The 10229-nt window shown below is 37.8% G+C and overlaps 1 protein-coding gene across 1 annotated transcript; it reads right to left on the minus strand.

The window, feature by feature from the left end:
* Window positions 1-958, minus strand: LOC110507205 (olfactory receptor 1M1-like). Its single transcript, XM_021587096.3, has one exon. It carries the CDS (start codon window positions 956-958, stop codon window positions 14-16), a length of 945 nt encoding a protein of 314 aa, XP_021442771.3. The 3' UTR covers window positions 1-13.
* Between the last annotated feature and the right edge of the window lie 9271 nt (window positions 959-10229).

Genomic DNA, 10229 nt, shown 5'->3' on the forward strand with positions numbered 1-10229 from the left:
ACCGTTTTTTTTTTTATTCAGTGGGCGCAACTTTGTTAAACATCTTCAACATTTTGTTTTTGATCTCTTTGGTTCTAAAACAGTATACAAAAGGATTTACAAGAGAGGGCCCGAGAATAGCCCCGATCATCAAGCCATGACGCTCTTCCAAGGTCAGCACCACACCTAGCCTGGTCAAGACTATACGTACAAATAAAGGAACGTAATAACACACTACCACTATCAAGTGACTGAAGCAAGTACTGTACATCTTCCTCTTGTCGTTCTTGGAGGACATTTTAACCATAGCAAATATGATCCATATGTAGGACAGGCAAATAGAACAGAAAGTGCCAAACAGGAGAAAGAAGGTGATAATGGTTATCATATTAAAATAATAGCTAGGATTGACACAAGTGGCTCTCACTAACGCAGCATAATCACAGAAGGTGTATTTGAGGGTTGAGTGGCAGTATGGGAGAGATAACACAGTGGCAGGCATAACAGCCACAAAAGCACAGGCAACCAACCACAGAGCACCGGTCAGAACCAGAGTACGAACATTGGTGAGGATACTTTGATACCTCAGTGGATTAGAGATTGCAATCAAACGATCAAAAGCCATGACAGAGATAGCAAACATCTCCATTACGCCCCCCAGGTGGAAAACAAACATCTGAATGAAGCATGACACATAAGCTATGGCTTTATCACCAGCTACCAGCACACCAATCATAGTTGGACAGGCACTGGAGCTGTACAGCATATCAACTAGAGCAAGGTTGCAAATCAGAAGATACATTGGCTTGTGCAAACGCTTATCATGAAGGATAAAACATATATTTGCCACATTAGAAAGCATGACTAGGAGATAGATACACAGAATTACAATCCCCACTGTCAGAGGTCTGTCAAGTGTGTCAAAACCACCGATGACAAATTGATGTATTATTTTGCCAGAGACATTTCCCAAGGACATATTCCACTGTCCCTCGAAGGTCCAAAGAGCTACAAGGGAAAAAAATATGTGTCATTCAACCAGACTTATGAACATGCACTCCTTACGCCATTATGACCGCTGCTTTACTGAATAACTGCTCTAAATCAATCTTACACCATTATGACCGCTGCTTTACTGAATAACTGCTCTAAATCAATCTTACACCATTATGACCGCTGCTTTACTGAATAACTGCTCTAAATCAATCTTACGCCATTATGACCGCTGCTTTACTGAATAACTGCTCTAAATCAATCTTACACCATTATGACCGCTGCTTTACTGAATAACTGCTCTAAATCAATCTTACGCCATTATGACCGCTGCTTTACTGAATAACTGCTCTAAATCAATCTTACGCCATTATGACCGCTGCTTTACTGAATAACTGCTCTAAATCAATCTTACAACATTTAAGCACCAAAAGCTTTAAGCACATTCTCAATTTTCATTCTCTTACGTTTCTTAATTTTCAAATCAGAAAAAGTGGTCATGAATTAAATATACTCAAAACAATGAGAAAACAATGCACAGCAAACAAAAAATAATGCTATGATTGATTATATCGAAGCAGAATCATGATTTTTACATAAAGTATCATGATCCTGTTCTAATATACTACTCATTGAATGTTTTCATATCAACAATCCTGATGCTATCAGGATACCACACAGTGAGATGATGCAGTTCTACATCTGAACATCTAAGACACCTACATCTTTCCTTCGGATGAGCTCACCTAGAGATCCAATGGTTATCCTCTCTATGATGGCATGGGATATTTATACATGGTTGGTTCACCTAAGAACCTCCTGGGTAGAGACCCAACAACCAACCATATCATTGATATCAAACTGAGATTATAATATATCTACATAATAATCATGTCCCTTGCGTCCAAAGCAGGAACATGGATGGATATGTCCCTAATGAAAAAGGAAAATACTAGGCTTTCAGGTTTTGCTAAACCAAACTATTCTGAATGATTGGAATATGATGTCACTAAAGGTTTTACACATGCTAGTTGGACTGGCCTAACCTGCCTAAATGACTACCGACCCGTAGCACACACGTCTGTAGCCATAAAGTGCTTTGAAATGCTGGTCGTGGCTTACATCAACACCATTATCCCAGAAACCCTAGACCCATTCCAACTTGTATATTGCCCCAACAGATCCACAGATGATGCAATCTCTATTGCACTCCATACTGCCTTTTTTACACCTGGACAAAAATAACAGCTATGTGAGAATGTGATTCATAGTGCCCTCAAAGCTCATCAATAAGTTAAGGACCCTGGGACTAAACACCTTCTGCAAATGGATCCTAGACTTCCTGACGAGCCGCCCCCCAGGTGGTAAGAGTAGGTAACAACACATCCACCACGCTGATCCTCAACACAGGGACCACTCAGGGCTGCATGCTCAATCCCCTCCTGTATTCCCTGTTCACTCATGATTGCATGGCCAGGCACGACTCCAACACCATCATTAAGTTTGCCGATGACACAACAGTGGTAGGCCTGATCACAGACAACGACGAGACAGCCTATAGGGAGGAGGTCAAAGACCTGACTGTGTGGTGCCAGGAAAACAACCTCTCCCTCAACGTGATGAAGACAAATGAGATGATTGTGGACTATAGTGAAAGGAGGAACGAGCACACCCCATTCTCATGGATGGGGCTGTAGTGGAGCAGGTTGAGAGCTTCAAGTTCCTTGGTGTCCACGTCACCAACAAACGAACATGGTCCAAGCACACCAAGACAGTCGTGAAGAGGGCACAACAAAACCTATTCCCCCTCAGGAGACTGAAAAGATTTGGCATGGGTCCTCAGATACTCAAAAGGTTCTACAGCTGCACCATCGAGAACATCCTGGGTTGCATCACTGCCTGGTGTCATGACATTGTATTAGTTAATGTGACGACTGTTGCTCATCGAATGATTACAAGTTTCTAATTGAGTGATTAACTGAATCAAGCAATTATTAACTCATTAACCTGGGGCACCATGGGAAAAGTAGTTTTTATTGAGTTTATTTTTCCCAAATTAACTCAAAGAATGTCAGAATATCGATTTTACAACAGCCGCTAATTAACCAGTTACCTCTACCAATCTTGTTCTGAACGTCGTATAGCCCGTGAATCTGCACGGACCCGGGTCTCACCAATGAGTTTCTACCACACCAATCTTAGTCAAATATTTATTTACTAAAAAGCTAAGATAATAATAAAAGATACACATAGACAAAACACATTATAGGCTATTGATTAGAACTTAGTATAACGGGCCAACACACTATGGCGCGTTACCCAAAATGGGGATTTCAACGAGAGAGAGAACAAAGAAAATACACGAGAGAAATATACATTTGGGTGAATTTGTCAGCTATTTTTACAGGTTATTTTCCTGTATTGCAAATGGTTTAATGCAGACTTTTACTTTCTACAAGAGACTCATGCTTGTTCTTCCGATCTAATTTTTTTGAAAAATCAGTGGGGTAAGGCTATCTGGTTATCATATGGCAACAACCACTCTGCAAGTGTAACAGTTTTAAGAGGTACATTTAACGGAAAAGTCATCAGTAGTAAGATTCACCACTCTGGAGGTTGGTTCATTTTAACACTGAATTTCAACTGTGAAATGTTTTTATTAGGGAATATTTATGCATCCAACAACAAACAAAGCAACAGGATATTATTTCAAGAATTTGAAGAGATTAATAGAGTTATAGGTGTATTTCAGGATGTCAAAATTATCTTAGGTGGAGATTTTAATTCTGTATCTAATGTGATGATTGTCAGATATCCCCCCCCTAACAGATCCAGCATTGTTAATCCTGAGTTTAATAAACTATGTCTTGGATTAGTCGATATTTGGAGATCTAAATGCCCTGATAAAAATGACTTTACTTGGAGTAACAAGGACATGTCCAGACAGTCAACAATTGATGGGTGATTTCTAATTGGTTGATTTCTAATTTATTAGATAATACTGTTGTCAAGGTATCCATTGAACCATCAATTCTTACTGATCATAAAGTTATGTATTTATCTATAAATATTAATGGATCTGAAGTTAATAAACCAAATCGGAAATATTGGAAACTCAATAGTAGACTGTTGGAAGATGATAATTGCAAGATGGACGCCAAGGATATTATACAAGACAATTGGAGGAACTCCCAACTATTTAAGTCTGTCACACCTGCTCCCGCTCTCCCTCCCTGCACACAAAGGCAGCAGGCTCCCCAACAGGCTCCCCAACCTTTCCCCATCACACGCATCAGGGTATTATTGGACTCACCTGGACTCAATCACCTGTTTATTACCTCCCCTATATTTGTTAGTTCCCCATCTCTGTTCTCCGCTGCTGCATTAATGTTCGTATGTCGTTGTTACCCATGTGCTGACGCTGTTCCTGTCTTGTTACCTGAAAATAAAATAAAAGAGAGCCGCACACTCTAGGAGCTCAGCCTCAAAAATGTAATACCAACGTTTCGACAGCCAAGCTGTCTTCATCAGGGTATAATCACAAACACTGCGGGATGACTCGTTTATATAGTGTCAAAAGACACAGGTGTCTGTAATCATGGCCAGGAGAGGCCTAATATCATTGGTTAATCATCAAATATTAAAATGTCATACAAAGAACAGCATACAAACAAATGGATCGCATACGATCATAGATTAATTTGACTACACAAGTTTACAAACAATTACAATGGCAAAGTCACAATAATCACAAGAATGGCTTCAGATCAAAGTCTACATTGAGACCGAAGGGAGCAAGGGTCTTTAAATTAAAGATCAAGGCAGCCTCTCGTTTTAACAATAAATGATCAAGGTCACCCCCTCTCCTAGGGAGGGTGACATGTTCGATGCCAATATAACGCAGAGACGAAATCGAGTGGCCTGCCTCCAAGAAGTGGGCCTCAACTGGATAAGTAAAGTTTTTGCACCTAATGGTGCTACGATGCTCTGAGATACGTATTTTAATTTGCGCTTTGTTTTACCTACATCATTTTTACCACAAGGACAAGTTATAAGATAAATAACTGCCTTAGTCGAGCACGTAATGACACCTTTTATTGGGATCGATTTCCCTGTTTGTGGGTGTTTGAAGGATCTACATTTATAAGTGCCATTGCATTGAGCACAGCCATTACATTTGTAATTTCCATCCAGTAGGGGCGCAAATAAACGTTGTTCAGGAATATCTTGGGGTGGTAAATCAGAGTTTACCAATTGGTCTCTGAGATTTCTGCCCTGTCTTGTTACCTGTCTGTTCCTCATTAAATGTTCAACACCCCGTACCTCCTTCTCATCTCCAGCGTCGGTCCTTATAAAGTATTTTGGGAAATATTGGCAATGTATAACATAAGACAAACAGCCATGTTGAAAGGTAAATAAATTGCTGAACTTAAAAGATTGAGGGAAGATGAACTTGTTAAGGAAATACTTTATTTCTTGATGAAGAAACAAAGGGTCAGTTATCTTCTTTATAACTAGAAATGTACCGAATGTATGAAGAGAGAGCAAAAGGGGCATTTGTAAGATCAAGAAGGATATGGTTGGAGGAAGGTGAAAAAAGACAAAATAATTTAACAATCTAGGGAGAAATTCTGAATTTACATCTATTCATAAGCTTAATATAGATGGCAAATAAAATGAGAACCCCAAAGATATTTCAAAATATGTTTCAGAATTCTATGGTAACCTTAATACCAGTAATGCCTGCCTATGCTTGAGACATATCTGCCATTCTAGACTCTGTAAAAGACTATGCAAAATTCATAGATGAAGACTTCCAAAAGTCATGTGATGAATTTCTTTCTATTAATGAAAAAAAAAAATATCAGCAAGTTAAACGAGAACAAATCTCCATGCAATGATGGCCTTATTCGTGAATTCTATCATTCTTTTCAGGAGGATATTGTTGAATTTATACTCAATGTTTTTAAGGAGGCAATTGATTTAAGGTTCCTGCCTGTTTCTATGTCACAAGGCCTCCTTTCTGTAATCCCAAAACCAGTCAAAGATCCTATCATGTTAGAAAATTGGAGACCAATCACATTAATGAACAACGATGTAAAGATACTTGCATCCATCTTTTCAGAAAGACTGAAAAAAGGTTTTGACAAAATCATTGATACCCAGTCTGGTTTTATGAAGGGCAGACATACATTATATGCAATCATATTCGACTAGTATTGGACTTGATAGACTACAATGATAAAATTATGGAAGATGGCTTTTATTGGTAGACTTTAAGACTTTTGATACAGTTGAACATTATTTTCTTTTGAGACTCATATTTATTTTGGTTTTTCAAAGTGTAATTAAGACACTTTACAATAATAGTAACAACTCTGTTAAATTATCCCATGGAACTTCACAGAGATTCGACATTAGATGTGAACTTGAACAAGGATTCCTAATTTCTCCTTTGTTATTGGTCACACACGTTATGGCACTTCATATCAATAAGGATAGCTTTAGGGGTATTCAGATACAAGATAAAGAGATAAAATGTTCACAATTGTCTGACGCCACCACCATTTTTTTTGAAAGATCGTAATGAAATCATGAAGCTATTGAGGGTATTAAATGTTAGAAATGTGAATTATTTGTGTTGAAAAGATTGTGACAAACTCAGTATGTAATATCCCTGTAAAAGATGTGATCACATATCTTGGTATTAAAATCAGCAAAGATCAGAAAGAAAGGGCCAACTTAAATGTATCTCCTATTCTAGAGGACATTGGAAAGAGATTTAACTCCTGGTTATTAAGATATCTTTCTTTATCTGGACGTTTACTTTTATCACAATCTGAAGGTCTGTCCAGATTAGTTTATACCTCCCTTGCCTTGGATGTTCCTCTGTCAGTAACTAAAATGGTTGATACTAAATGTTTTTACTTCATATGGTGGAATAAACCTCATTATTTAAGAAAAGCGGCAATATGTAGCACCCAAGGTGAGGGAGGGATGCTCTGGATTTTAAAACCTCTAATGTAATATTTATGATTAAATGGATACAAAACTATTTAAGAAATAAGGATTGCATTTGGAATATAATCACTAATTTAATATTCCAAAAGATTTGTGGTCTAGAATTCTCTCTCAAATGCAACTTTGATGTGGGTAAAATCCCTATTACGCTCATAAGAACACACAATGTTACATTCACTCCTGAGGAGTATCAAATTGTTGTTAGAGCTGTCCCTAATGTTGCTTTTCTTCTTTTAGGAAAATATAACAATATTCCAGTTGCAATTGTTGAGGATTTTGCAGCCTCAATACAACAAGAAGGAATTGACATTTTCAACTATGAATGTAATAACATGTATATAAGAAAACTGTGTCAAGATGTTGCTATTCCCTCTGCTAAAATGTTGGAATGTAGCCCTATAATTGTTTAACCTTTATTTAACTAGGTAAGTCAATAGCTATTACAAGTGAACTGGAACAAAGTCTTGTTGTTGTCTGGCAAATATTGTATCTAATAAGGTGAAAGAAGTATCCTACAAAGTCATTCATAGAATCTACCCTGTAGAGACCTTTATTATACACAGATTTAAAATATATATCGATAACAAATGTGTATTTTGTGGTTGTGACCCAGAAACTCTTGACTATTTATATTGGGACTGTTCTGATGTCTGAAGATTCTGGAGTGAGTTAGAAGATTTTATTTTAAAAGAAACAACTATTAGTGTTAATCTGAGAGACACTGATAGTATGTTTTATTTTGATCTAAATGATATGGACTCTGATTTATCGTTCATTGTTAAATGGTTTATTTTTCATGGAAGATTCTTTATCCAAATAATGAAGTGAAGAGAGAACAAATCCTCTTCACATTATTTAAGATATAATTTAAATATTATCAAATTAAGAGTAAATGTAAAAACAAAAAAGCAATACACACCATAAAACTATTTGACACACGAAAATATATCTTGACATGTAATAACACTGTCTGTTAGGTTTATGTACTCTTGTTTGTATATTTCTGGTTTTGTTGTGTTCATAAAAGGAGGATTATTTAATTAAATGAAAAACATGTTTTAAGTTTAAATGTTACAACCTATAGCTACGTTTTTGATATTTGGAGTTATTAAAAAAATGTATTGATTAGGGTCACGGCATATTACGCACATCTGCAAGCATAGCAGCAAAGGCTGAACAAATGATTTATCTATTTTGTTTTAGCATGTTAAAATGCTATATACTAATAATAAGTGGACATTATAAAATGCCATATTTTTTTTATTAAACAAGGTCCAGTTTGGATCACAGTTGTGTTTTTTTGTAAAAACAAATATGCTGTGTCTGGCCAGCCAATTGGTTGTGTTTTTCAATATGGCTCGTGCTCTCTTATTTGTCAATCAAATGTATTTGGCATCGAGAAAATGGGTGGGCAGGCAGGCAAGTTCCGATTCAGTCGTCAAAACGTGGGTTGGACAAGCAGGCAAGCTGCAGAAGGACGAGCAGGTTACTATTCCCCATCATTCATCAGTGCAATTTTGACGGCCAATGAGCTGAAAAACGTTTGAGAGGGTTTATTTAATGTTCCCTGGTTAGATGTTAGCTCATCTTGCTCTGGCTAGCATTAGTTGTTGATCTTGATGCTGTTGATGTGCATAGATAACTGAGGGGGATAGAGCCTACCTTGTCATGGTTGTTTGATCAGTAGAATTATGAAGTTTCCAAATGTAAGAGGACTCCTACGGTATTTACACATTTGCAGAAATCAGTGGAGGCTGCTGAGGGGAGGACAGCTCATGATAATGGCTGGAATGGAGTGAATGGAATAGTATCAAACCCATAAACACTGTATGTGTTTGATACCATTCCATTGACTCCATTCCAACCATTATTAATGACCTAGCCTTTGAACAGTTACTCTGTTGCAGCTGCCTGTAAACACTCCGGCCCTGGAAAGGACAGATGTAACGGTTTTCTTCCATCGAAGGAGAGGAGGACCAATATGCAGCGTCGGTCGTGTTCAACATGTTTAATAAAAGACGATCACTTGAACACGACACAAATACAAAATAACAACCGTGGCAAAACCCAAAAATGTCCTATCTGGTGCAGAGAACACAGAGACAGGAAACAACCACACACAAACCCCAACACAAAACAGTCCTATCTGGTGCAGAGAACACAAAGACAGGAAACAACCACCCACAAACCCCAACACAAAACAGTCCTATCTGGTGCAGAGAACACAAAGACAGGAAACAATCACCCACAAACCCCAACACAAAACAGTCCTATCTGGTGCAGAGAACACAGAGACAGGAAACAACCACCCACAAACCCCAACACAAAACAGTCCTATCTGGTGCAGAGAACACAAAGACAGGAAACAACCACCCACAACCCAAAACAGTCCTATCTGGTGCAGAGAACACAAAGACAGGAAACAACCACCCACAAACCACAACACAAAACAGTCCTATCTGGTGCAGAGAACACAAAGACAGGAAACAATCACCCACAACCCCCCAACACAAAACAAGCTACCTAAATATGGTTCCCAATCAGAGACAATGAGTAACACCTGCCTCTGATTGAGAACCATATCAGGCCATACATAGAAACGGACAAACTAGACACACAACATAGAATGCCCACCCAGCTCACGTCCTGACCAACACTAAAACAAGGAAAACACAAAAGAACTATGGTCAGAACGTGACAACAGATGTTTTTATTCGGTTTTATTTACTGCAGTGTCTATTAATTGTCCAAACACACGGCTGCTTTTCTATATTGCAATAGAATTTTCACAATTGTCTCACTTTACGTCATTCTTAAACATTCTATGAATTTATGAAAAGGTCAAAATGACCATATCTAAATGCTCGCTTGTCAGAAAATGTTAAAAAAAATAATAATAAGTAATATTCTTCCTGGGGGTGTATATATGAACAGATTTTAATGAAATGTCATGTTGCTAAAATGCTGTCAGTTCCACTTTGTCTAGAATTAGAACAATATTCAGAATGTGAATGTCACGTTCGTCGTAATGATCGGACCAAGGCGCAGCGTGGAATGCGTACATTATCTTTTATTGAATGAACACCGAACAAAGCAACAAAAATAACAAACGAAACGTGAAGCTACACAAAATAGTGCTCACAGGCAATTACACATAGTCAAGATCCCACAAACACAAAAGGGAAATGGCTACCTAAATATGATCCCCAATCAGAGACAGCGATACACAGCTATCT

Source organism: Oncorhynchus mykiss, chromosome 27, assembly GCF_057628025.1.
Source record: "Oncorhynchus mykiss isolate SJ-2025 chromosome 27, ASM5762802v1, whole genome shotgun sequence".
Taxonomy (NCBI): Eukaryota; Metazoa; Chordata; class Actinopteri; order Salmoniformes; family Salmonidae; genus Oncorhynchus; species Oncorhynchus mykiss.

Coding starts and splice junctions, on each gene's coding strand:
- LOC110507205 (XM_021587096.3), bottom strand. CDS start 958: ATGTCCTTGGGAAATGTCTCTGGCAAAATAATACATCAATTTGTCATC.